This window comes from Haliotis rubra, unplaced genomic scaffold (genome assembly GCF_003918875.1).
Source record: "Haliotis rubra isolate DU_JTF1 unplaced genomic scaffold, ASM391887v1 Scf9, whole genome shotgun sequence".
NCBI classification, from domain to species: domain Eukaryota; kingdom Metazoa; phylum Mollusca; class Gastropoda; order Lepetellida; family Haliotidae; genus Haliotis; species Haliotis rubra.
The window spans coordinates 4,349,025-4,376,434 of NW_025767634.1; the positions used below are offsets into that span (position 1 = coordinate 4,349,025).

Here is a 27,410-nt window from a genome sequence, read left to right on the forward strand (position 1 = left end):
GACTCACGGGTAGGTGGTACAACTTTACCCTGACACTCCGGATACTGAAGGAGACTCAAGGGTAGGTGGTACAAATTTACCCTGACACTCTGGATACTGAAAGAGACTCATGGGGAACATGGTACAACTTTACCCTGACACTGCAGATACTGAAAGAGACTTATGGGTAGGTGGTACAACTTTACCCTGACACTCCAGATACTGAAAGAGACTCAAAGGTAGGTGGTAAAACTTTACCCTGGCACTCCCGATACTGAAAGAGACTCACGGGTAGGTGGTACAACTTTACCCTGACACTCTGGATACTGAAAGAGACTCATGGGGTACATGGTATAACTTTACCCTGACACTCTGGATACTGAAAGGGACTCATGGGGTACATGGTATAACTTTACCCTGACACTGCAGATACTGAAAGAGACTCACAGCTAGGTGGTACAACTTTACCCTGGCACTCCAGATACTGAAGGAGACGCACGGGGTAGGTGGTACAACTTTACCCTGGCACTCCGGATACTGAAAGAGACTCATGGGTAGGTGGTACAACTTTACCCTGACACTCTGGATACTGAAAGAGACTCACGGGGTACATGGTACAACTTTACCCTGACACTCCGGATACTGAAAGAGACTCATGGGTAGGAGGTACAACTTGACCCTGACACTCCGGATACTGAAAGAGACTCACGGGTAGGTGGTAAAACTTTACCCTGGCACTCCGGATACTGAAAGAGACTCACGGGTAGGTGGTACAACTTTACCCTGACACTCGGATACTGAAGGAGACTCGAGGGTTGGGGCACAACTTTACCCTGACTCGGATACTGAAAGAGATACTGAAGGAGACTCAAGGGGTAGGTGGTACAACTTTACCCTGGCACTCCAGATGCTGAAGGAGGCCGAGGGTGTTGGGGGCACAACTTCACCCTGACTCTCCAGATACTGAAGGAGACCGAGGGTGTTGGGGGCACAACTTTACCCTGACTCTCCAGATACTGAAGGAGACTCACGCAGGGGTAGGTGGTACAACTTTACCCTGACACTCCAGATACTGAAGGAGACTCACGAGGGTAGGTGGTACAACTTTACCCTGACACTCGGATACTGAAGGAGACTCAAGGGGGTAGGTGGTACAACTTTACCCTGACACTCTGGATACTGAAGGAGACTCACGGGTAGGTGGTACAACTTTACCCTGGCACTCTGGATACTGAAAGAGACTGATGGGGATACTGAAAGAGACTCACGGGTAGGTGGTACAACTTTACCCTGACACTCCGGATACTGAAGGAGACTCAAGGGTAGGTGGTACAACTTTACCCTGGCACTCCGGATACTGAAAGAGACTCATGGGTAGGTGGTACAACTTTACCCTGACGCTCTGGATACTGAAAGAGACTTATGGGGTACATGGTACAACTTTACCCTGACACTGCAGATACTGAAAGAGACTCACGGGTAGATGGTAAAACTTTACCCTGACGCTCCGGACACTGAAGGAGACTGACAGGGTACTTGGTACAACTTTACCCTGACTCTCCGGATACTGAAGGAGACTGAGGGTGTTGGGGGCACAACTTTACCCTGACTCTCCGGATACTGAAGGAGACTGAGGGTGCTGGGGGCACAACTTCACCCCGACTCTCCGGATACGGAAGGAGACTGAGGGTGTTGGGGGCACAACTTTACCCTGACTCTCCAGATACTGAAGGAGACTCACGAGGTAGATGGTACAACTTTACCCTGACTCTCCAGATGCTGAAGGAGACCGAGGGTGTTGGGGGCACAACTTCACCCTGACACTCTGGATACTGAAGGAGACCGAGGGTGTTGGGGGCACAACTTTACCCTGACTCTCCAGATACTGAAAGAGACTCACGGGTAGGTGGTACAACTTTACCCTGACTCTCCAGATACTGAAGGAGACCGAGGGTGTTGGGGGCACAACTTTACCCTGACTCTCCAGATACTGAAGGAGACTCACGGGGTAGGTGGTACAACTTTACCCTGACTCTCCAAATACTGAAGGAGACCGAGGGTGTTGGGGGCACAACTTTACCCTGACTCTCCAGATACTGAAGGAGACTCACGGGGTAGGTGGTACAACTTTACCATGACTCTCCAGATACTGAAGGAGACCGAGGGTGTTTGGGGCACAACTTTACCCTTACTCTCCAGATACTGAAGGAGACCGAGGGTGTTGGGGGCACAACTTTACCCTGACTGTCATGAGTACTGAAGGAGACCGAGGGTGTTGGGGGCACAACATTACCCTGACTCTCCGGAAAACTGAAGGAGACCGAGGGTGTTGGGGGCACAACTTTACCCTGACTGTCATGAGTACTGAATGAGTCTCTAGTTCTCTATCCTTTGTGGAGTAATTCTAGTTTAGAGTCCTTGGTCAGTAGGAGCTTAATTACAGGCATATGTGCATGTTTGAATCACCTTATGTTGATGTAACATATTATTAATAATTTCTATTTGTAGCGATGTAAGCGTAGTGGTGATGAGAGACACCTGGTGGAATGGACTCACCTGTACGCCAGCACACACCACAGGAAGTCTACCAGCTCTCTGGATCAATGGACCGACGACACCTTCAACAATGTACTTACCACCCTCGATCAACTAGGTATGTGTCATACTTCCAGTAAAGTGCAACAGCACAGGTGACTTCATCAGGAATGTAGCAAGCCATTTTTTCCCCTGTAAGCCCAATAGGTTACAAGCTTCATATTTACATAGTATTGAGGGCTTGTCCAGCCTTTTTAGCAACAATCATGTATAAGCCTGGGCTTTTTATATTATGGTAACTACGCTCCTGCTCATCGTCTCGTGTTCTGCAAGATGATGTCCCTTCAGCATACCAGAAGCCTACCAGGGGTGGAAATAACCCATTGCCCGACGTCCGAGTCCAGTGTTTTATTCTGTCGGGCAAGCAAATTTGTATATCACACTGTACCGGTGTCCAGTTGACTTTCCAATGTTAATTGTGTTGTTTATTTAAAAAATCAGCAAGAAAACGGTCGGTATAGTGGGAAAATTATCAGGGCAAGTGACTTTACATATGCCACTGTACCGGGGTACACTATCAATTTTAAAGTTATTTCCACCCCTGCCTACTACAAAGACTTCCACGTTAGGTTGACATGTTGTGACATTATCATCATTTAGTTTTCTATCAGTGTTAAACCAATACACCATCTTACACATGTCAAGGTCAAACTTGGGTGGGACCCAAATTAAGGACATAACTAAAAAGGGTTGAGTAACGTGAGTTGGTTTGATGTTGCTGGGAACCTTATTTCTATAATTTCTCAGCGTGTCATGACAATGGTGGTGGAAGAATCATCATGACATTACCTTGTCATTAAGGTGATGCATCTCATTGGAGTGAGTCGCTCAACCTCAGACCACTAGGCCTCCTTATGTACTGATTAGGAATCATAAGGGTACCTCTTATACTAAGAGCAATTCACATGAAGATCCGGGTTAGAATTGGTCCTCAGCAACCCATGCTTGTCGTAAGAGGCGAGTAACAGGATCGGGTGGTCAGGCTTGGTTGACTTGGTTGGGGCATGTGATGGTATCCCTGCGTAGTGGAATAAGTGTGTCATGTCTTGAGCAATACATGGTCAGACTACAAATACAATATTTAATACCGCATTGGCTGCTCTGGTTGAAAAACATTTCTTTTCAGTGTCTACAAAAAAAATCTGCATAATCCAAAGTTGGTCGTGAACAATTGTACCTTGGCACATGTTGAAATATTAGCAACAATATGTATATGATTAGACATAAAACACCCACTTTTGCAGGACACATGTCATTATATCGCAATTGTGTAGATCAATGCTCATGTTGTTGATCACTGGATTGTCTGGTCCAGACTCCAGATGGCAAACAACAAACAAACAAACGCCCACTTTTGCAGGGAAGTATTCCAGCAGTGATGTACTGACGGAGCGGCCGGACCTTGGCGTCGTCACTGTGTGTTGACGGGTCAGGCCTTCCAGCTGCTGGGGATGGACTCGTCACCCTGGGGGACATGAAGGACCTCAGTCAGAAGACCAGCGATAAACTCTTTGAATACTCTGGAGGGAAGAAACTTTCTATAGAAGAGGTGGGTACACTAGTTTACATGGCTCGCTGAATAGAGTTTTGTGTATGCAGTCTTAACAATTTGTAGTTTATTTTCAAGACTATTCCAAAAGATTCGAGTAAGAAATGTACAGTATTACTAATACCAAAATACACTTTTCAAAGGACATATTTTGCCCCAAAAAATTCTGTGTTCCTGTGTATTGGTTGAAATACTCAATGAATACACAATGCCTGCTGAGTGAGTGAGTGAGTGAGTTTGGTTTTATGCTGCCTTTAGCAATATTCCAGCAAACACCAGAAATGGGTTCACACACTGTACCCATGTGGTGATTTGAACCTGGGCTTTTGGCATGACGATCGAAACTTTAATCACTTGGCTACCTCACCACCCCCCAATGCCTGTTGAAACAAAAATACAAGTTTCATTATTATTTGTGTCATTTGATGTAATATGAACTGATGTTCCCTTTGGGACAAAATGGTGGATATTGTTTAGTTGTACAGTGGAAACCCTCTAAACCGGCAGCCCTCCAATCCGGCATGCTCTCAATATCGGCACTAGATTTTTTTCCCGGCAGAAACTAATTAATATATGATTCTCGGCATCTCAGCTCTCCTGTTGATTGGCTGATTGACTGAACGTGTATTAACAACACAGTGGATTACCATTCGTTGGTTTCACATTAATTTTCGACTCGCTCTGCGCATGCGTAGAGCGTGTAAAAATATCCACTGGTCAACTTCCGGTTTGGTCGTATTAGCGGTATTGTAAACACACTCTAAATAAATGCTGTATGGATATTATTTACGCGTGACAACTGTTCATAGTTGAGTACATACATCCATTTGCCTATGCTTTTCAATAATTGATGTCCTATTTTGGTGGCATTGCATCAGAGATGTGTTTTTGACTTGTGAGAAGGGGATGTGCAGGAAGGACAGTGGACAGGTGGTGGTGAGATGTGTTTATACAAGAGCTTGTTAACAAACGTTAAGCTATTTATTTAACTAATTCCGGTCCCTTCCATTCATAAATGAATTGACATTAGTTAAATTCGACATAAAACCATATATTTGTTTTGATTTTTGCTTTCTTTAGAGTGTGTTTACACTATCGGTAAAGCTTACGACCAAACCGGAAGTTGGCCCGTTGATATTTTTACACGCTCTGTGCATGCACACAGCGAGTTGAAAATTAATTTGAAACCAACGAATCTGCATTAAGCTCATTTATCTTGCCTGATAAAAGGAGTATGAATAAGGATTAGGCCTAAGTAGGCGAGGTAAATTGGTGAGTGACACGTGTCACTTGTATTATAAATTGTCATATGAATGAAAACAGTAAATTTGACAAAATTAACACACTGACGCATGATTGGTTTTTGACTGCATGCTGTGAAAACATTTCCATTTTCTGGCCCTATTTTGAAAGAGAGAGCTATTCGACGGGAAAAGTTCTCGAAACCGGCATGCCCTCTATACCGGCATTTTTTGCCCTCCCAACGAATGCCGGTTTAGAGGGCTTCCACTGTATATGAACAAAGTGGCAAGCATTGTAAAGAAACAGCAACTGAGTTTTGTACAGGAAACACATGAGTTTCGTAGGTCAGTTCATGAGTGATGAAGCTTCTCATATAATTATGTATTTCGAAATATTTAAGACCATGATATATCTGCAGACGAAGGACAAGTTAATTGAGCGGGGATACCGTGAGATCAAGACATCTGTGAGTGTTGACAATGAAAGAGAGGTCCGCCAGTCCAAGTATGGCTGCGATGAGGCGTATCTGGCCATGGCTAAATACTGTGATAAAGTACTGAGGGACCTGGAAGATGGTAAGTATCAGTCTGTGTGGCACCAAGAAGATGGAGGGGGAGACCTGTGTTTATATTTACTATGGTAGAAATAATTCATACAACTATAGAGGGTACAGGCAGCCATGATATAGACAATACTTGCCTCACTAGTCCATTTTTCTAAGCTGCGGCAAGAAACTGTCCAGATGGTTGCTTCAACTCCCCAATCAACCGTGATAACGGTGTAAGAATCTACACGAAGTTGCTCTATGCAGTAGACAAGTTGCTATCCATGAAGCGTATCATTATTGACTCACCGACTTCTGGAATGCCAATAAAACAATCAGTCGGCAATAGAACACATCTGGAGCAATCTGCCCGTTGTATTCACAGATGGTATGAAAGTTGTATACATGGTGTTGTATATATGTTAAAGTTATATGTGATAGTTTCTCTTGGTGCATTATATCATTTTGAAACAATTTCCATTCAAACCCATAAAACAAATATTGATTGTTTTCTTGTCTCAGTTGTGTGAGTTATTATCACAGATGAGGGTGATCTGTCGCCGGCGGTAGTGAAAGCGTTCCCAGACACGGTGGTGGTCTGCATGCTGAAGGCCATGAAGCTAGGGTCTGTGGAAGCTAGGGAGAGATTCCCTCGACTCATGCAGCTTGTGGAGTACTACCCCGAAACCATGGCAACATTCAGAGAAAAGGTGGGAAGCTGAATTTGTAACACAAAAATGATCTGTCATTAATGTCTTTAACTGAAATAGATTTGAGAGTTGAGGGCAGGTTTCAAGTCGCTAGATCAGTTTTTAAAATGAAGGTATTTGTTTTGGCCTGTAGTTTAGCTGCTATAGTATAAGAGTCTGGTTACTGTTATGTTTAACATTAGGGTTTTCACAGAGAAAAACTTGATATTCAAATGAAGTTTTGATTCAGGATTCCTATCATGTATTGTGGTTTGAAATTTTGACAAGTTTGCAGATAGTTGTTGGAGGGGGTAAGTGTTTATGACCTTCAGCGATTTTGTTGTGTTCAGCAAAATTACAATTGGCGGACACAGTAACAAGTTTCATCAGCCTAATGCATGTCCACATGAATGCTAGGTCTCATGTTGTGGCTGGGGAAGCACTGACCACCCAACTACTGTGGTACTCACATGTTCCAAGTGAGGCTCTGAAAAATATTCTTCTCAGGTTCTGACTTTTGAATTGGTACACGATACTTGTTTTTTAATGGGTTCAAGAAAGTACAACAAAAGGTGGCTGAACTTTTGTTTTGAGTCTGTATATGTAAGTGTTGATGAAGCAGAAGTAAAACTGTCACTGTACTGATTGTGAAACAGTGAATGTTTTCTGGTGTTGGCTGAGTCGTAGAGAGAGACCGTGTATTGAATGTCATGTATTACAGAGTCAGGATGTGCCCAACTGGATGTTTTCTGGTGTTGGCTGAGTCGTAGAGAGACACCGTGTATTGAATGTCCTGTATTACAGAGTCAGGAGGTGCCCAACTGGATGTTTTCTGGTGTTGGCGGAGTCCGTACAGAGTCAGAGACATCGTGTATTGAATGTCCTGTATTACAGAGTCAGGAGGTGCCCAACTGAATGTTTTCTGGTGTTGGCTGAGTCGTAGAGAGAGACCGTGTATTGAATGTCCTGTATTACAGAGTCAGGAGTTGCCCAGCTGAATGTTTTCTGGTGTTGGCTGAGTCGTAGAGAGAGACCGTGTATTGAATGTCCTGTATTACAGAGTCAGGAGGTGCCCAACTGAATGTTTTCTGGTGTTGGCTGAGCGGTAGAGAGAGACCGTGTATTGAATGTCCTGTATTACAGAGTCAGGAGGTGCCCAACTGGATGTTTTCTGGTGTTGGCTGAGCGGTAGAGAGAGAGACCGTGTATTGAATGTCCTGTATTACAGAGTCATGAGGTGACCAACTGGATGTTTTCTGGTGTTGGTATTGAGTACAGAGTCAGGAGCCCAGAGAGAGACCGTGTATTGAATGTCCTGTATTACAGAGTCAGGAGGTGCCCAGCTGAATGTTTTCTGGTGTTGGCTGAGCGGTAGAGAGAGACCGTGTATTGAATGTCCTGTATTACAGAGTCAGGAGGTGCCCAACTGAATGTTTTCTGGTGTTGGCTGAGCGGTAGAGAGAGACCGTGTATTGAATGTCCTGTATTACAGAGTCATGAGGTGACCAACTGGATGTTTTCTGGTGTTGGCTGAGTCGTAGAGAGAGACCGTGTATTGAATGTCCTGTATTACAGAGTCAGGAGGTGCCCAACTGGATGTTTTCTGGTGTTGGCTGAGTCGTAGAGAGAGACCGTGTATTGAATGTCCTGTATTACAGAGTCAGGAGGTGCCCAACTGAATGTTTTCTGGTGTTGGCTGAGTCGTAGAGAGACATCGTGTATTGAATGTCCTGTATTACAGAGTCAGGAGGTGCCCAACTGAATGTTTTCTGGTGTTGGCTGAGCGGTAGAGAGAGACCGTGTATTGAATGTCCTGTATTACAGAGTCAGGAGGTGCCCAACTGGATATTTTCTGGTGTTGGCTGAGTCGTAGAGAGAGAGCGTGTATTGAATGTCCTGTATTACAGAGTCAGGAGGTGCCCAGCTGGATGTTCATTCTGTGGCTGGCCCAGATGATGGCACTGCTGGACAAGAAGGAGGCCCCAGCTGTACAACCCATCGTTATCAGCCTTGCCACAGACTACCCACAGGTAGAACTACACTGTGTTACTCTTGTTATGGTAGTGCAAATCTGTTGAAGATAAATTGATGAAGTTTTGAGACTCAAAAAGATAAAAACAACATATAAACCTAACCTGATACATGAAACAACTGAAAAGTGGCTTAAACCATCTCTCATACGATGTGCTCAAGACCTTTGCATACATTCCACACGTCATGCAAATCTGTTTGCATGAAATTTGGCCAGTTAAAGCTTAGAGTTGTATATTTGCACGAAGATGTCCTGTAATATTGCTGGCATGGCTAAAGTTACACAGTTACTCTTTCCTCTTGCCAGGCTGTCATTTACCCCTTCAGGATAAGCTGTGAAGGGTTTACGTTTGGGAAAACTCCCCAGGATGCTAAGAACAAACAGGCAGTGGAAGAGTGAGTGTTTCCTATCAAACTTTGATAATATGGATGCATAGTAATTTACATGTAGAGCTGTGATACATGTAGATGTGATAGCCTTAAGAATGCTATGTTTACTTGCAAAGTGGAGCCGGAGCCTAGTGCTCAGACTATTGTCTTTATATATATAGTGGAATCTTATTAGTCGAGTGAGTGAGTTTAGTTTTACGCCACACCCAGCAGTATTCTAGCTATATAGCAGCGGTCTGTAAATAATCAAGTCTGGACCAGACAATCCAGTGATCAACAGCAGGAGCATCGATCTGCACAATTGGGAACTGATGACATGTGTCAATCCAGTCAGCGAGCCTGACCACCCGATCCCGTTACTCGCCTCTAATGACAAGCATAGGTTACTGAAGATCAATTCTAACCCGGATCTTCATGGGTTATTAGTCTGGATGGTTCAGTTTCATAACAATATGTGAGGATTATGACACGTGTTGATTTTGCTGTGAATTCAGTGAAAGTTTGCTGTCATCATTTTGTAAGAGCAGTTTATCAAATAAGGGTGATGTACTGATCAGTTCATTTCTGTTTGTGGGTATCATGTGGTACACGTCTTAGACCTGCGTAACTTCAGGCTTTGACCCCCACATTAAGCTGACACGTTATGATATACCGGTAACTGGAATACTGTTTAAAGCATGTTATATCCAACACTTTCATTCTGGATTGAAATGTTTATACAACATTTATATTGTTTATCCATGTTTTGATGATTCCTTTTCAGGATTTCCTCTCTTCTGACTGAAGACAGAGTGCCACTGGTGTCGAAATTGATCAGTGCTCTCAACCAGTTTGGTCAACCAGAAATGCTGTTTAAGGTAAGTCTCAGTCAAAAGAAACTGTTTCTGAAAACTGAAGCCTAAGTCCTGTCAGACCTAGAATTAACAAGTGTGCAATATTTCCCTGTCACAGGACTGGTCGACAGACATGAGCAAGCTGCTTCAGTCCAGCAGGAAGACCAAGGAGAAGATCCTGGATATGTACCAGGAAATGTATGAAGGTCTGATTGAAAACAAGACCTCAGCATCATCAGTGGAACCCTCCGGGACACAGCTGTCTATACTGACCAGCACAAGTTCCGTTGGCTTCGGAGAGTATCGCAGAAAATTTGCAGATGTATGTACTGCTGTTGCTTGTTAGGTTACATTTCATGCTGAAATGCTGACATTTCTGAAATTACATTTTTGTGATCAAGATGAAAAGAAATCTTTCATGTTGGGTTGTTATGACAGTATGATGTCAAGAAAGATCCTTTAAAGTCCTTTTTTTCTATGAAACATTTTCTGCTTTTAAATAATACAACAATGTTTAAGCATCACCATATAATTGGATGTGCTAAATTTTCATCAGAATTTGGTCACACTGGCCTCATCTTGTTGTCGACATCATGTAACACAACGAGTTATTTATATAATCAATTTGGGATCCAAGAGAAGTGTTTTGGGGCACCTTGACTGGTCATGCCAAGGGTCAAGGTCTTACTCAGAGGTCAAGCCAGGGCTCAAACCCTGAAGAATTTTAAAATTCAAAAATCATAATTCAAAAAGTGTTTACAGTGAAACGTGGTACATGTCATCCTTTGGAACTTGTTTTGAAAATATTTTGAATGGCCTATTTGTAAGGTCAAGGTCTCGGTGAAAAACAATGAATGTCATGGTTAAGTGATCAAAGATTAGTGGTAGGTCACTGTGACTGACTTTCAACAAGTAGCATGGGCTATTTTAAATGATTAGGTTAAATTCAAACATTTAGACTTCATATATGTTATTTTGTGCTGGATAACTCTTCTGGAATGGGCCATTTTGAGTTGGTTGTGTTTGAGTGATGTGTTGTGAGGCCGGGAACTTAAAGGATACATGTTCTACATTTCGTTTCCGCTCAGCATGGAGCACATTTTGCAGAATGCAATATATGAGATATATTAAGTCTTTCTTCTAATTTTCTTATAAATTTGGTATTTTATTGTTCTTTTATTGTTATTTCCAGAAATTCAAGAAAGATATGGAGACTCGCTTCGGGAAGGGAGGAAGTAAAATAGTCAGCATGAGCTATAAGGTGAGTGTTTGGTTTGACTGACTATTCAGCAACTATGTTCACAAAGGCTCAGTCTTTCAACTTAAGTTGTCTCTTGTTACAGGAATTTGGGAAAGTTGTGAAAGGTTTTAATGATGAGTTTGACAAGTTGAAAGAAGGACGTGGCGCTATGCTGATACCCCCTACTACACTGAGGCTGTACTGCCAGTGGATGTCAGACTTCAACCCCAACAGAGAGAGCCGGGACCTCGAGATCCCAGGTGAGGGCAGCAGGGGCGTTTTTTTTATAAAACCTTGTTAACACAGAATGAATCATGGTGGCATTCCTACTGAAATCTTGCTGATAATGTTTTGAGGATAACAAAATATTCTTATTGCTGAATAGATGGATGGTTTACTGGATGGATGAAGGTCAAGTAGTTTGTGAAGCAAGAGGATCATAATGATCTTCTGACATCGGTTGAATCTGATTTAGAATCATTCACCAAAACATTAATTATCCAAAGCAGAATAAATACTTCCTCTGAGTATCCTTACTTGTCTGAAGATATTGACCAGGGTGCCGTTGTACAAAGCAACCTTAGCGCTACGCCAGTCGTTAGTCTATGTTGAGGTATGGGAGTTACGATCACCTTAGCACTATGCCAGTCGTAAGGCTATGTTAAGGTATGGGAGTTACGATCACCTTAGCACTACGCCAGTCGTTAGTCTATGTTAAGGTATGGGAGTTACAATCACCTTAGCACTACGCCAGTTGTAAGGCTATGTTAAGGTATGGGAGTTACGATCACCTTAGCACTACGCCAGTCGTTAGTCTATGTTAAGGTATGGGAGTTACGATCACCTTAGCGCTACGCCAGTCGTAAGTCTATGTTAAGGTATGGGAGTTACGATCACCTTAACGCTACGCCAGTCGTAAGTCTATGTTAAGGTATGGGAGTTACGATCACCTTAGCACTACGCCAGTCGTAAGTCTATGTTAAGGTATGGGAGTTACGATCACCTTAGCACTACGCCAGTCGTAAGTCTATGTTAAGGTATGGGAGTTACGATCACCTTAGCACTACGCCAGTCGTTAGTCTATGTTAAGGTATGGGAGTTACGATAATCGCTAAGTTTGCTTTGTACATCAGCACACTGGTCATTATCTGCTGAGTGTCTGCAGTCAAGATTTCCTCCACATGTCAGCTTGTGATTCTGTATGGGTTCAGTGCAGTTGCTAGCATGAAAGAGATGTTGGGAGTTTTAGGAGATTTTAAAGTTAAGACTAATATTTGATCAAAGTGATATTTTATTTCTAGCACCAGAAACTTGAAACTTCTGACAAGGAGAGACTATAATGGTCTTCAGTCTCACTGTGTCTTCTGCTGGACATACTGTCTCACCCCTTATGTCGCTTCACTGTAATGATATTTTCTGTGTATTGCAGGTCAGTATGACGGACTGTCCAAACCTCTACCAGAGTACCATGTCAAGGTGGCTGGATTTGATGAACGAGTGAGTACAGTTCTGATTACATTCACTTCTTTAATATCTGGAAGCACGCAAGTTGCTGTGTAGTGTTGCTTTGGGATGCAGCTATTTATGCTTGCCATATGTGGGGCCTAGTTGTTAAAGCAATCGCTTGTCACACCGAAGACCAAGCTTCGCTTCCCCTCATGGGTACAATGTGTGAAGCCCATTTCTCGTATCCCTTGCTGTGATGTTGCTGGAATATTGCTAAAAGTAGCGTAAAACTAGACTCACACACACCCTTAACATCCGTGGGGCAGTGGGGTAGTCTAGTGGTCAAAGCGTTCGCTCATCACACCGAAGACCCGGGTTCGATTCCCCACATGGGTACAATTTTTGAAGCCCATTTCTGGTGTCCCCTGCCGTGATATTGCTGGAATATTGCTAAAAGTGGCGTAAAACCAAACTCACTCACTTAACATCTGTGTAGGTTCTGGTGATGTCTTCAATTCGTAAGCCGAAGAGGATCACAATCCCGAGGTAATGATGAGAAGGACTATCATTACCTGGTGAAAGGAGGGGAAGATCTCCGTCAGGACCAGAGAATCGAGCAACTGTTTGTTATCATGAACAAAGTGATGGCCAAGGATCCTGCATGTCGGCAGCGGAAACTGAAGCTCAAGACGTACCAGGTCATTCCCATGACACCAAGGTTTGTCATAATTCTGTCCGATGTTATAATGCCACTTATTTATTGTAATGTCGCACATGCTGTGTGGAGTTGATGTTTTTTCATTAGAAGTTATGTTTACAATTAACTGACTTTTATTAAGATTCTTTTATACTTTGTAATAGTATGGAGACATTGTTCAATCTTTCAATGCAAGCATTTCTGGTGTCCCTGACCTTGATATTGCTGGAATATTGCTAAGATGGTGTAAAACCATACTCATTTTCTTCTCAACATGTTGGTGCAGGTGCTAGTACCTTCATCATGGAGTTATATAGACAGTATTTACTAAAGGATTGTGTTAGTTTAAAATACTGGTGTAATGTGTTCTAGCTTTCTTTGTTGGTACATAAGACAGACATGCCATTCATTCCCTCCCTCTCTCTCCTTGCTGTGTAACAGGGTGGGGCTCATCGAGTGGATGAACAACACATGCCCTCTGAAGGATTTCTTGCTGGACGCTCTTACTGATGATGAGAAGAAATTTATTAACTCTGAGTAAGTATTCCTTTTCGTATGAGGCATTAGTGAAATAAGTTCAGTCAGTTGTTGATACCAAACCTATTTCGGGACCATCTATAAATTGTACACATACAAAATATACTTGGTCGGACATTTTGAAAAATTATCGTCCAATATATGGAAGCATTCAGAAGGAAAACTGTTTCCAGTAGTTTCGTGAAAATTATATTCCTTTAAAGAAACTTTGAAAACAGATTTTCTAAATGCAAAATATCATTTTCAAGTTTTTTGGTTAAAAATAATATTTTTTCTTATCCTGACTCATGTTTATTTGCTTGTCTTCTTCTTCTGGCGAACCTAGTGGAACACTTGTATCTCCCAATTGAAGTTCCCTTCAATAAAAAATCACTCATTAGTACTGACCACGAGTTACCTCCTTTCCACAAGCGCTGGAACGAGGGCGCCACCTGAACCCATGTGCCTCACTCTCTCCTTCTTCGCCCAGTGAACAAGACGTGAGAGCACCTGTGTCTCCCTGCACACTATATCCTTTATTTATATTTAGTTTGTTACCTCTTATATTCATCTATAGAGGTGTAACTAGTATCATTATTCAACATGCATTGATAATTATTCGTGTTTCTGCTGCTTGATTCACGGTTCGCCGTGTTTGCTCAGCAGTTTGCGTTAATAAAAATCTGCACTGTTTGTAAATTACGTTACTCTGCTACCGATCCACATTTAAAATGCCCTAGTTGCATTACTCCATGTTCTATTGTTTCTCGTTGTAAATTATGTATTAATTTACCAATTTCTGCCTTTGATAAATATTTATGTTCCGTTTTGAGACGGAAGGCAGATAAATCTCGGAAACAATCTTCAGTCATGGCTAATAGATCGGAGTCAGATATATCCTGAGTTACCTTCGGGATAAGCGTGGGGACGCAGTCCGCTATATCTAGAAGCGACCTGCTTCCCAGGACGTTCCTTCATCACAGTCTAAAACTAGAAGAACTTTCACGTCGTCTCAACGTATGCTCCGAGCCCCCAGGTCTACACCCTCGTCAAAGGGAAATCCACGAAGCTACTAAAAAAAAACAAACTTTGCTTCTGATATTCAGAATTATGTTTATATGATGATGACATTTCGTTTATCATTCCAGATGTATGTCATAAGAAGTGACCAGTACGGCTACCGTCACTTCAACGCAGATCAACATGCAATCAGAGATGCCTACGCTGATGCCGGAGATTATAACTGAGGGTCCCGTCACTATCACAGAGAGGACACCCTCAACGCCAGCGCAGACCATCCCAGACAACCTGGTCAACCAAATCATGAGGCTGATGGAAGACCGTTACGGCTTACAGAGGCCTCAGAGCCACGGGCCCCAGAGCCCATCCCATACTAAGTCATACAGGGCCCCAGAGCCCGCCTTTGACTTCGCCAGAGGGCCCCTGAGCCCATAGACGCCTCCGCCGGAAGGGCAACCCTGTTCGAGTGAGCTCTTTGCATAAGGTATCCCAGGTCAGCCCGAGGAGGAGCTAGAGCCTGACCCTTTGCAAGAGGCTTTATGGAGAAGGAGCGCTTCGCCTAGCACGCACCTTGTCATGTAACGGCATGCGCTCGCAAAGCAAGCACTCATATGTCGGATCGGACACTGACTCCAGACATTCGCAAGCAAGACGCCAAGGCTGGTGGTTCTACAACGCTTAGAGGAGGCGTTCAGCGTAGCCCCTCGACGCTCGAGAAGTCCAGAGCGCCTGCGCGGCCATCACCGCTCAAGCCCACAGTTTCCACGAAGGATGTCTTCTTCAAGGTCTACATACACTAGCCAATCGCCAGTCCGTTTCTCCTCAGTCCTCACATAGATCTTCTTACAGATCGAGGTTCGACATACCACCATACGCCAGAGGAAGACGATGGTATCATTTAAGATCGAAGGAGCGCCACGAGCCCACACCCCGTAGAACACAGAGGTCGCTTCTGAAGCAAAGCTCATATATTGATCGGACTCTGACTCGATACTTCGCGAAGGTCGCGAAGGCTAAGTGGCTCCAAGTCTATTTCACCCAGAAGATCTAGAAGCGCTTCGAGATCTTCGCGAAATCCTTCGGCGCTCGCCGAGGAAGTCTCCTCCAAGGTCTCCATATACTAGCCACTCGCCATATATAGCCACTCGCCAGTCCCTTCAAGACATCACATGAGTTGTTTATCAACTGTAAGCCATATGTCGCCTACAAGCCTACGCCAGACAATTGCACAGGCTATTTACAACACACAACGCCGCTGTATTAATTTATCAACGGATGAAGAGCCTAATTAGGGATCTTCGCTTCACTACCTACTACGATACGATTATCTACATGCGTGACCATTACGCAGATCTGCAGACAATTCAAAACGAAATTGAACAGCAGTCTTGTTACAGCGAGTAAAACTCATAATCGTCAACGATTTCCTCAGAAGTAATATGTACAACAAGTTCAGCTTTAACAGTCTACAAGCTGACAACTTGCAAGGTTATTGAACCTTATATAAGGAAGTCGGAATTATCTTCAAGACTGAAGTTACTTTCACGACAGCCTGGAAAATAACTTACCCAGCATTAATATTACAGAGCGAGGTATTTCGCGCCGGAGGTTTCGCGCGTTTACCATCAACCCTCGAAACACGTGGTCACTCGGGTAACTTCGGGAAGTTACGGTGAAGACCGACGATTGTTCTAATATCAACGACGGCACTATATTATACAAGATTCCTTTCCTGATACACCGGTGACGCCACAGCTGGTACTCTACAGAATCAAAATGCCTTGTTCTGATTGGACCGAGATGGACAACGCCCTCACGAGAGAGGTCGATCATAGTTCACAGTTCAACACTTAGGTTGCAAGTGACAACAATATATCAGTGAACGAGCAAGCCTCCTTACAGTCCAGCTAATCTAAACCTTCATGATTTGGCTGCCTTCTTGAGGTTAGAGACCTCCCCTGTCAAGTAAGGACGAGGACACGGCAGTCAGACGATTTTTTTTTTACATAAAGTTCAACGATGGCAGTCACCCCTGGTTATGCATCTACATCGTCAAGCACTTCGCAGCGAATTTACCTCGACGACGGGATACAAATGGATCCAAATCCATAGCGTCTCAGACTACAGTTGAATTCATCATCAAGCTACTAACACAACTAGATGGTTAGTAAACCTAATTAAGTTGGACCTAGAACCTTCGCAAGATCTGCTATTTCTAGGTTTTTGATTTGTAACGGCGCAGAATCGTGATAATTGTACCGAGGACCATGGATCAAGATCCAACAGTCATTTCATTAAGCCTTACTATCTCCGCTACCACTACGACAGTGACAGAGTCTGTTGGGGTTATGCACTTCAGCTCAGCTCAAGACATGACAGACAGAGGCAGACTACAATTACATCCGCTACAAGTCATCAGCAATTCGCATCTAGACGAATCTCTACCGTTCAATTCATCGGTTCAGGTCAAACCTCATCTACTATGATGCACCAAGAGATCGAATGTTGAATAGGCGTCTCGTTAATAGAGCTGGAATCGATAACACTTCTCTACGTAGATGTGTCACTATAAGGTTGGGGAGCCCATCTTGCCAACAGGACGGCATCAGGGCTATGAGCAATCAAGAGAGCAATTACACATAAATCTGCTAGAGATGCAAGCAGTAATAAACGCCTTAATACACTGGAGCAACTTACTACAGTATACCCAGTGGATGATTCACACAGTCAATTCGACAGTGGCGTTTTATGTGAACAAACTAAGCTCAACCAGGTCCCCGTCGAGTTAATCGACAATCTCAACATACATGTCAGAGCATATCACATTCCAGGAGCAAAGAATGTGATAGCAGACGCTCTCTCTCGGTCACACATACCATCGCCGACAGAATGAATGCTCCATACAGAGATATTCACTCAAATTATCAAGGAAATAGGAACTACACTAATAGACCTATTTACCATTCGATTCAACAAACACCTGACAACATTCGTATCGCCAGTTCCAGACCCGCTAGCATTGGCAACAGACGCACTAAGCATATCGTGGGAAGGTCTCAACGCGTACGCTTTTCCTCCACCAGCGTTAATCTCACAAGTTTACTCTAAATCAGTCTAAAGCAGAGCCTCCATCTGATTTTGGTCACGGCCTACTGACCAGCGAGGAAGTGGTTTCCAACTCTTATTCAAGAAATCGGACAACCAATACTACATCTTACAGAGTGCTCGAATCTGTTAATACATCCGCGACACCAAACAAGCACGGAAGGCCAGATATATTCCAACTTCACGTATGGATTGTATCATATGCGTGTCTGAATAACAAGTTATTCAGCCAGAGCGGCAAAGCAGTCTAACTTGCCCTGCGTAACTCAACTGGCAACTTATACGATGACAAATGGCACAGTTTTGTCAATTATGCTGCAAAGGAAGGATTTACAGCTAGATATGCTACTCATCCTCAAGTGGCGGACTACTTATGTTATCTACGTCAGACTAAGATTTTATAAGGCTCAGCTTGTCCACCTATCTTGCAGCAATAGCTCTATCATAACTGAGAACGGGCGTCAAGTTAACCTAACCCAGTTACTCGCCTGCTACGAGCTTTCCGATTGGAGGATTAAAACGGAAGTTCACGCTCCAACTTGGGATCTGAATATAGTGCTCCAACACCAAGTGAGGTTTATGAACACGCTTTGATGATATACTTGAACCCCATGATACGATGAATCTATCACGATGGCCAGTAACAGCACTGAAAATATATCTGCACCGAGCCAAACAGGAGGGAAAAATGCAAGAGATTTATTTCCTCTATCAAGCTACGCAGACGAAAGTCTCACGTACTACTATATCTCCTTTTGGATCAGAACTGTCATACTACGTGCCTACAAGACTGTAGGACTCTACCCTCCATGAGCTTCTAATCCTCATAATATTAGAGCGCTAACATCTACAATTGCTCTACACAAATGCTTTTGGAATAATGGAGGGTTATTTCTGGAGATCCGATATGGTGTTTGCCAACCACTATCTGAGAGATATCACCACCGAGGACGTCTCAGGTATCCACCTATTCGGTCCCATGGTCCTCGCACAACAGTTGACAGTTCCTCGGAGAAGATAAGTCCATCTTACAGAATTTTACTTATCTTATAACAGTACTAAATAGCTACATGCTATATATATTTTGCTTAAGTTCAATTTATTATCTTAAGCTCAGTACTATGGTTATTATATCATACAATATGTAAGCTAACAACTCTACGGAGTTTGTTATTATATATTTAGCTTAAGTTTATTCATATCTTAAGCTCATTACTATGTTTATATCATATAAGTATATTAGCTAACAAACTCTAAAGAGTTTTTTGCTATCATATACTTAGCTTCAGTTTCATCATATCTTAAGCATTATGGTTACATTATAACATGTATTAGCTAACAAACTCTACGGAGTTGTTTTGGCTATTTAGGTTGCTTAAGTTAATTATATCTTAAGCACAGTTCTATAATCATACTATATATATGCCTACAACTCTTAGGAGTTCTACTATTATATATATGTTCAGCTTAAGTTTCAATCCTTAAGCTCAGTCATATGTTCATTTCATAACATGTATTAGTTAACAAACTCTCAGTAGTTGGTTACTATTATACAGCTTAAAGTATCATTATACCTTAAGCACAATTCTGTTATAACTTACATATATGCATATTGTAAGCTTACTACTTTGGTTCTTATAAAAGTATTCATTATAAACTATCAACAGTTTATACTATCACATTAATAGCTTTAGCTTAATTAATGTTCTATATACTTTTATTATATTCAGTAAATTGTAATAACCCTTATATGGCAACTGATAAGTTAACAGCAGGAATTCAGTTCAGTGCCTTCATGAAGTTCCCTTAGGGTTATTACAATTATCTCAGTTCAAATCACTAATTAGTAAAATCCAAAGTATATATAATCCCACCTCCTATTCCGTAGGATTCTACAAGCAAATAAACATGAGTCAGGATAAGAAAAAATATGAAATTTTTAAAGTAAAATTAATATTTTTATACTTATCCTGACTCATGAGGTAAGCCCTCCCGTCCTCCACTTAACACTTTGGATTTCCCTGGAAACTCAGGTGTTGGGCTCAGTATATGAGGAGAGAGTGAGGCACATGGGTTCGGGTGGCGCCCTCGTTCCCGCGCTTGTGGAAGGGAGGTAACTCTTGGTGAGTACTAATGAGTGATTTTTTATTGAAGGGGAACTTCAATTGGGAGATACAAGTGTTCCACTAGGTTCGCCAGAAGAAGAAGACAAGCATATAAACATGAGTCAGGATAAGTATAAAAATATTAATTTTTCTTTAAAAATTTCATTCTTGTAATTTACAATTGTTTTCAATGTTTTGCCAAACTTAGTACATGATATTTAAATTTCAATACCTCACTGTCACTTGTTGCTTCTCTCATATTGCAATGTAGGCATGTTGCTCTCTTCTGTAGTGGTGTGAATGAAGTTGTTATCTGAAGGACTCTTCACTCAGAATCTCTTTGTTTCAGCCATGGACCAATTAAAGTCCACCAGCGCTGGACAGGCAAGTTTTTTGATGCCAAGAAGGGTGTGGCTAACATGTACTCTCATGTGTATATGAAGTACAACAAGACGGAGACCGAACGAGAGTTCAGAATGAAGGAGAGCAAAGTACCCTGGGATCTCTCCAGGTTAGAATCCCATAATCTATATGCTGCAGGATTTATTGATGAATTACAAAGTTCTCAGGCAAGATTCCACAATAAAATCATCTTCCTTTTTTTCTTTAAGACAATTCAAAGTTGTAAATCTGATTTCTTTGATCTTTTTCTTAGAAGATAGTGTATATTTTTACGCCAAGTTCAACAACCAAATTGTTAAAGGGGATGCACTGTAGATTCTCCAAGTTTGTCTCAGATATTACCTTGTGCTTGTGTTTCTGTCAGTCTAACACCATGTCCTATGTTCATTCTCGTGTCCAGAGGGGCGGTGGGGTAGCCTAGTTGTTAAAGCGTTCACTCGTCACACCGAAGACCCGGGTTCGATTCCCCACATGGGCAAAATGTGTGAAGCCCATTTCTGGTGTCCCCCGCCGTGATATTGCTGGAATATTTCTAAAAGCGGCGTAAAATCAAACTCACTCACTCACTCTCGTGTCCAGACGTGCATTCCATCAGATGAGCACCTCGCCTGAAGCATTCCATGTCTTGAGATGTGGACTGGCAACGTCCCATGCAGTCATCAGCATCTGTCAGTACATCCTCGGCATCGGTGACCGGCATCTTTCCAACTTCATGGTCAATCTCAAGACCGGTCACATGGTTGGGATTGACTTCGGACATGCATTTGGTTCAGCTACTCAGGTGAGGATCTTAATTTATAGGGATTCATTATATTCGTGTCTTTTGCTTTTCACACATATACAGGGGGCCGTGGGGTAACCTAGTGGTTAAAGCGTTGGCTCGTCACGCCGAAGACCCAGGTTCGATTCCCCACATGGGCACAATGTGTTAAGCCCATTTCTGGTGTCCCCCGCCGTGATATTGCTGGAATATTGCTAAAAGCGGCGTAAAACTAAACTCAGTCAGTTAGTCAGTCACACATATACAGCTTTCTTCTTTCTTTTTGTAGCTGTTCAAAGTGTTTGGGTAGAATTCATGAGTTGTTATTAGCCTGTTTGCTGTGTTGTAGTTCCTGCCTGTGCCTGAGCTGATGCCGTTCCGACTGACCCGCCAGATCGTCAACGTCATGCTGCCGCTACAGGTGAAGGGTCTTCTGGAGAACACTATGGTCCATGTCCTCCGTGCCCTCCGCAACGACTACGACCTCTTGCTCAGCACCATGGACGTCTTCGTCAAGGAGCCGTCAGTGGACTGGATGGTGAGATTATGCATTTTCACATAGATATAACAGATATTTACTTTTCTTAGTTAACTTGTTTCTTCATTGCTGTCACCTTGAAATAAAAAATTAGAAGATTTGACTTTTTGGGGGCAGTGGGGGTAGCCTGATAGTTAAAGCGTCCCCTCATCACACTGATGACCCAGGCTTGATTCCCCACATGGGTACAATGTGTGAAGCCCATTTCCGGTGTCTCCTGTCGTGATATGGCTGGAATATCGCTAGAAGCGTCATGAAACCATTCTCACTCACTCACTATTTTCTTTTTGGTTTCAGCAATTTGCAGAGAAACAAGATCAGGCAGGGATGAGAACCGAAGGTATGATTTATCACCATTAAACTAAAATTGAATGTGTAAAAGTCAGCAATATTTCTGCTATTTCAGGCAGCCTGGATATAATCAGTCTAGCTAGGGAAGCCAGTGGCTGAAGGCATGTGCACCTTTCCATAGGGGTACAGTCACACCCAGTCTACTCTTGATGACTTACAAATATCACACTCCAAGGACCGACGCCTCCCTGAAATTCCTATAAGGTTCAGTTTGAAGGAAAGTTCAATCTGGTGCATAAACAAATGTTTGAAATTAGGTTATTATTAGCTGTTCCAAGTGAAACAACTGTTGGAGATGACTTTGTTTTGAAATGAGTTTCTGTCCGTCTTTAGATGCTGATGTGGATGCAGCATGGTACCCAAAGCAGAAGATTCGGTTTGCTCAGCAGAAACTAAGGGGAGACAACCCATGCTACATTACCAGGTAGGTCCTTTGTTTATTGCTCCTTCAGGTGGACCTGGTTTTTTAACCAACACATTGTATACTATTTAATGCCCACAATGTATATGTTGTGAAAAATGAACAGTGTCCAGTACTTCAATGTGTCGTTATTGTCTAATGTTTCGTGATGATCTTCATGGCTGTAGCGACAATAAACACAAGAATAGTGTATACTCAGGTCCATGAGATCCTGTTATTTCAACTTAATACCTAATACAGGATACACTAGTACTGTTCTTACTAAAATGCCTTCATTCTGTGGCAGACATACACATAGTAATAGTAAGGGTATAACGAGCTACACCATTACATCACCATATAAATAGTAAAATATTTGTAATCCATACAATTGCTACTTTGTCCAGATCAGTACAACTGACACAAACATAATCAACTTAATTTTTTCCGATATATTAGCCAAGTAGTTAAGTATAATCCCAAATATAACATTGTGACATTTGAAGACTTTCTAAAGTGCCATTGAAAATTCAAAGTTTGCAACTGGTGCCTTAGATAATTTTATCATTTGACTTGTTTGAATTTACTAACCAATATATTGTATTACTTTAGCGATGGGGAAATGTTATTAGACACAATGACAAACAGAAGGCATGGTGGAGTAAATGGATTTATGCATTCTCTTTCAGGTTGTCATGAAGTGGCAGAAATAATTATTAAAAACTGGCTCTCATCAAATTTGAATATCTGACTGTACCAAATATATTTTTGGATCACAGATTGTTCTTCATGAATATATAACCTTTCCTTCTGATATTTTGAAAAACAATACTCAACCAAGGGTACGTTTTCCCCAAACCCCAAATTTAACATTCTAATAAACCAGCATTTCAGCAATCATCATTTTCTAGTTCACAACTACATCTGTATGACATGACTGGCAACATCTGGCAACATTGATTTACTGTCTACTGACAAAATCAGATGACAAATATCTAAAATACCTACACACACCTGCACATGAAATTTAAAACAAATAAGTATTATGCAGAAGAGCTACAGATTGTTAGACCCTGTTTATTCATCATTAGGTGAAGAGTAAAGCTATTGTATCTCGCCCATCTGTTCTCATCCTGGCTGAGTCCACCAGGATTCTATTTAAAAGTCATTCCTAAAATCAATGTCAAATACAGCGCAGCTGTTTCACCGATATTCTGTGTACAATCAATGGACTACAATCACCGTAATGTAAAGCTTGGGTTCAATGCTTGCTGTGGATGTTCAATGGATGTTAAACAGTGTTTGAGGTATAGGAATGGTGTTAAGGTGACACCGAACCAGAACGGATATGTAGTCCAGGAAATTAAAAAAATGTTTCATGAATAGAAATTTGAATATAGGCTTATGGATTGGGCTTGTGATGTTAGTGGATGTACATGTTTGTTTTGATGGTAGTGGATTCACCTACAGGAAGTATTTGCAGGGCATTTCCAGATGGAAGATCTTAAGTCTCATCCATATTGAATTTGAAATGCATGGGATGCAGATAGTATGGATATTTGGATCAATAAAACTACATTGTTTAAAAGATTTAAATACATATATCTTATAGTTCTCTTTATTCCATATCATTTTCTAATGTACCAAATACATGACACATCAGCAAACTGTATTTGTCAACAAAGTATTCTGTTAGTAGGTTTAAAGACACTGTTGATGGAATTATATATATGTGTCCATACAAACATGTACAACAATTTCAGTGTTCTCGATGCATAAAAACAACCTTTCTGATGTCAACAAACTGAATGAAGTGATGTCTTTTTAGTTGTCAAAATCAGGGAGCTATTGGGACCTATTGTCATAGAAGCTTTAATCAATAATGTTCGGGGTTCAAAGCATCAAGATGGGGGCTCCATGTGGAAGCGATACATGAAATGCAATGAGATGGCATATTTCATTGTTTGAATCACAGCTGACACAAGGCACTCTGACATGCAATCTCCATGTTCATACAATTTAATAAATTTTATTACTGTTTTTATCTCCTTTCATGTATTCCGTATATTCAACGATTCAGGCATCATTACTGGTCTCAGCTGGCTGTGTTGACCTACCGTATTCTTAATACTGTCCCTCCCTGCTACTGGCAAGAATAGTCACCATCTTTACAGCTCTTAGAGTATTAGATAACTAAGTTATGAATTGCTTTATTTATCAGTGTTAATATCAAAATCATTATCATTATGAAAGGTTATGATTATATAATCTGTTCCAGAAATAGATGGGGGCTGTGGGTAGCCTAGTGGTTAAAGCGCTATTCGCCAATCAAGAGACCCGGTTGAATCCCCACATGGGTACAATGTGTGAAGCCCATTTCTGGTGTCCCCCGCCGTGATGTTGCTGGAATATTGCTAAAAGCGGCATAAAACCATACTCAGTCAGTCAGTCAGAAATAGATGGAAATCAAACAAAAATCCTGTCAAGATAATATGGTGTTCTGATTAATAATGTCTTGTTCTGAAAAAAATTAACTACCTGATTTAATGTGAGAGGCGATATTGTGTTATGCAACTGTCAGTGTGTGGTAACTTTCATTATAAAACTTGGAATACAGTCAAATCCCAATGAGTCTAATATCTGGGGACCAAGTAATAAATTCGACTTATCGATGTATTCGAGACATACTGTAAACGTACTTATTTTCGCGTGGTGCAATTTTCCCGGAATTGACAGTTTAGACTACATCGCGTGGTCAATTATTTGCGTAATCAGTAATTGCCGGAACTGCCAGCTGTCTCTTTGGCCGCCACTAATAGCAGTGAAAACAAACAGAGTGGCTTAACCTGTCAGGCGGCGTTTATTGCTTACTCACAGGAAATCCCTATCTGTGCGATATGCTAGTACACAGTAATCCGTTTACTCACGGAAGAGATGAAAAAAACATCAGTCTTATGTTCAATTCTGACGATCTGATCTAATTAACTTCTACTGTATATGAAGCTCTTTTGTGATTTCAAACAAGCCGGGTTGTTGTGAATGAGATGATTGAGTGTTAAGTGACTATTCGCTTCATGATGTACTGGTAAATAAAATCTTAATGAATAAATAAAATACTGCTGTATTATTTCTTTCCGAAGTCGCTTCATGGTAATCTGTTTTGTATCAAACCATCTGTCATGTGACCAATTTCCATGGCGGCCACAACACACATTGCTGTTTTCGCTAATTCGGCGATGGGATTTGGCTCATTATTTAATTATGTTTTGGGAAATCCATTACAGCGACAGTTAAGTATGATTCTTTATGCTACTATCAGTCGTCATTTTAAGATTCCCGTAGATTTCTGTCTTCAAACTTGATGTGTTATGGTAACAACTCAGGGGCGAGCGTGGCTAGACTGAACGAATGACAGGTTTATTCACGGTGTATAAAATGTTTTGCGCGAAAATAAAACCTGTGCAAAATATAATACGTTTACAGTAGGTATGTCTATGAGGGTAGAAAAAAAAAGATGATCCAGTCCTAATTCCTCCGCCTAAGCATTTGTTTATCTAATGATTTCCCTATCACTAATAGGGGCACCTTATCAGTTCCAGTCTGATTAGCACAGACAGTGATTTCCGTAAAATCACTAATCTGCCTTTTGAACTCACCCGTCAAAGGCGGAAAGGTGTGAGCCACGCTGGTTTGTTAATTGGATCAGTTTGCTACACCAATCAACTTCTCATTGACTGACTTCGGCTTATGTATACAAGATTGCTGTTGTTTGAATCTCATGGGACCAAATTTTCTTCTCGAGTCATCGTGTGTATTTATGACTCGATTTCGTGTAACCGGTATTCAAATGATGACAACTATAACAGGGAATGGTCGGGACCGACAGGTACTTCGAGTTATGCATAATATTCGAGACACCGGCATTCGACTCATCAGGATTTGACTGTATATGGTAGAGTTGATAGGTAGATCAGCCATTCCTTAATGTCCACATCATGTTTTATCTTTTATTACAGAGAAGAGCTGCGACTCGGTCACTCCCGGAACATAGCTATCAAGAGTATGGAGGAGGTTGTCCTGGGCAACAAGAAGGAGCATGTCCGTGCTAAGCTGCCAAGAATGGGTCTTTCTGTAGAAGAACAGGTGGCTGCTCTCATAGACCAAGCAACTGACCCTAATCTGCTGGGGAGGGTGTGGGCGGGATGGGAAGCCTGGATGTGATCAGGGGCTAAATTCTGCTGGGGAAGATGGGAAGACGGATGTGATCAGGGGCTAAATTCTGCTGAGGAGGATGGGAAGATGGATGTGATCAGGGGCTAAATTCTGCTGGGGAGGATGGGAAGAAAGATGTGATCAGGGGCTAAATTCTGCTGGGGAGGATGGGAAGACGGATGTGATCAGGGGCTAAATTCTGCTGGGGAGGATGGGAAGACGGATGTGATCAGGGGCTAAATTCTGCTGGGGAGGATGGGAAGCCTGGATGTGATCAGGGGCTAAATTCTGCTGGGGAGGATGGGAAGCCTGGATGTGATCAGGGGCTAAATTCTGCTGGGGAGGATGGGAAGCCTGGATGTGATCAGGGGCTAAATTCTGCTGGGGAGGATGGGAAGCCTGGATGTGATCAGGGGCTAAATTCTGCTGGGGAGGATGGGCCTGGATGTGAAGGGGCTAAATTCTGCTGGGAGGATGGGAAGCCTGGATGTGATCAGGGGCTAAATTCTGCTGGGGAGGATGGGAAGACGGATGTGATCAGGGGCTAAATTCTGCTGGGGAGGATGGGAAGACGGATGTGATCAGGGGCTAAATTCTGCTGGGGAGGATGGGAAGACGGATGTGATCAGGGGCTAAATTCTGCTGGGGAGGATGGGATCAGGATGTGGGAAGCCGGATGTGATCAGGGGCTAAATTCTGCTGGGGAGGATGGGAAGACGGATGTGATCAGGGGCTAAATTCTGCTGGGGAGGATGGGAAGCCTGGA

At 42.3% G+C, this 27,410-nt stretch overlaps 1 protein-coding gene across 1 annotated transcript in view; it reads left to right on the forward strand.

Annotated features, from left to right (window-relative positions):
* The window catches only part of LOC124263906 (DNA-dependent protein kinase catalytic subunit-like), a 116,472-nt gene extending 89,394 nt beyond the window's left edge, over nt 1-27,078 (forward strand). The window contains 20 exon segments of the mRNA XM_046698635.1: nt 2,488-2,632; nt 4,008-4,123; nt 5,784-5,940; nt 6,453-6,619; nt 8,506-8,628; nt 8,937-9,025; nt 9,783-9,876; nt 9,971-10,174; nt 11,045-11,113; nt 11,196-11,352; nt 12,522-12,589; nt 13,035-13,079; nt 13,081-13,256; nt 13,677-13,772; nt 20,331-20,492; nt 20,963-21,164; nt 21,493-21,681; nt 21,979-22,021; nt 22,366-22,456; nt 26,449-27,078. Coding sequence (XP_046554591.1) covers nt 2,488-2,632; nt 4,008-4,123; nt 5,784-5,940; nt 6,453-6,619; nt 8,506-8,628; nt 8,937-9,025; nt 9,783-9,876; nt 9,971-10,174; nt 11,045-11,113; nt 11,196-11,352; nt 12,522-12,589; nt 13,035-13,079; nt 13,081-13,256; nt 13,677-13,772; nt 20,331-20,492; nt 20,963-21,164; nt 21,493-21,681; nt 21,979-22,021; nt 22,366-22,456; nt 26,449-26,653 — 2,598 coding nt within the window. The 3' untranslated portion in view covers nt 26,654-27,078.
* Nucleotides 27,079-27,410: the final 332 nt, after the last annotated feature.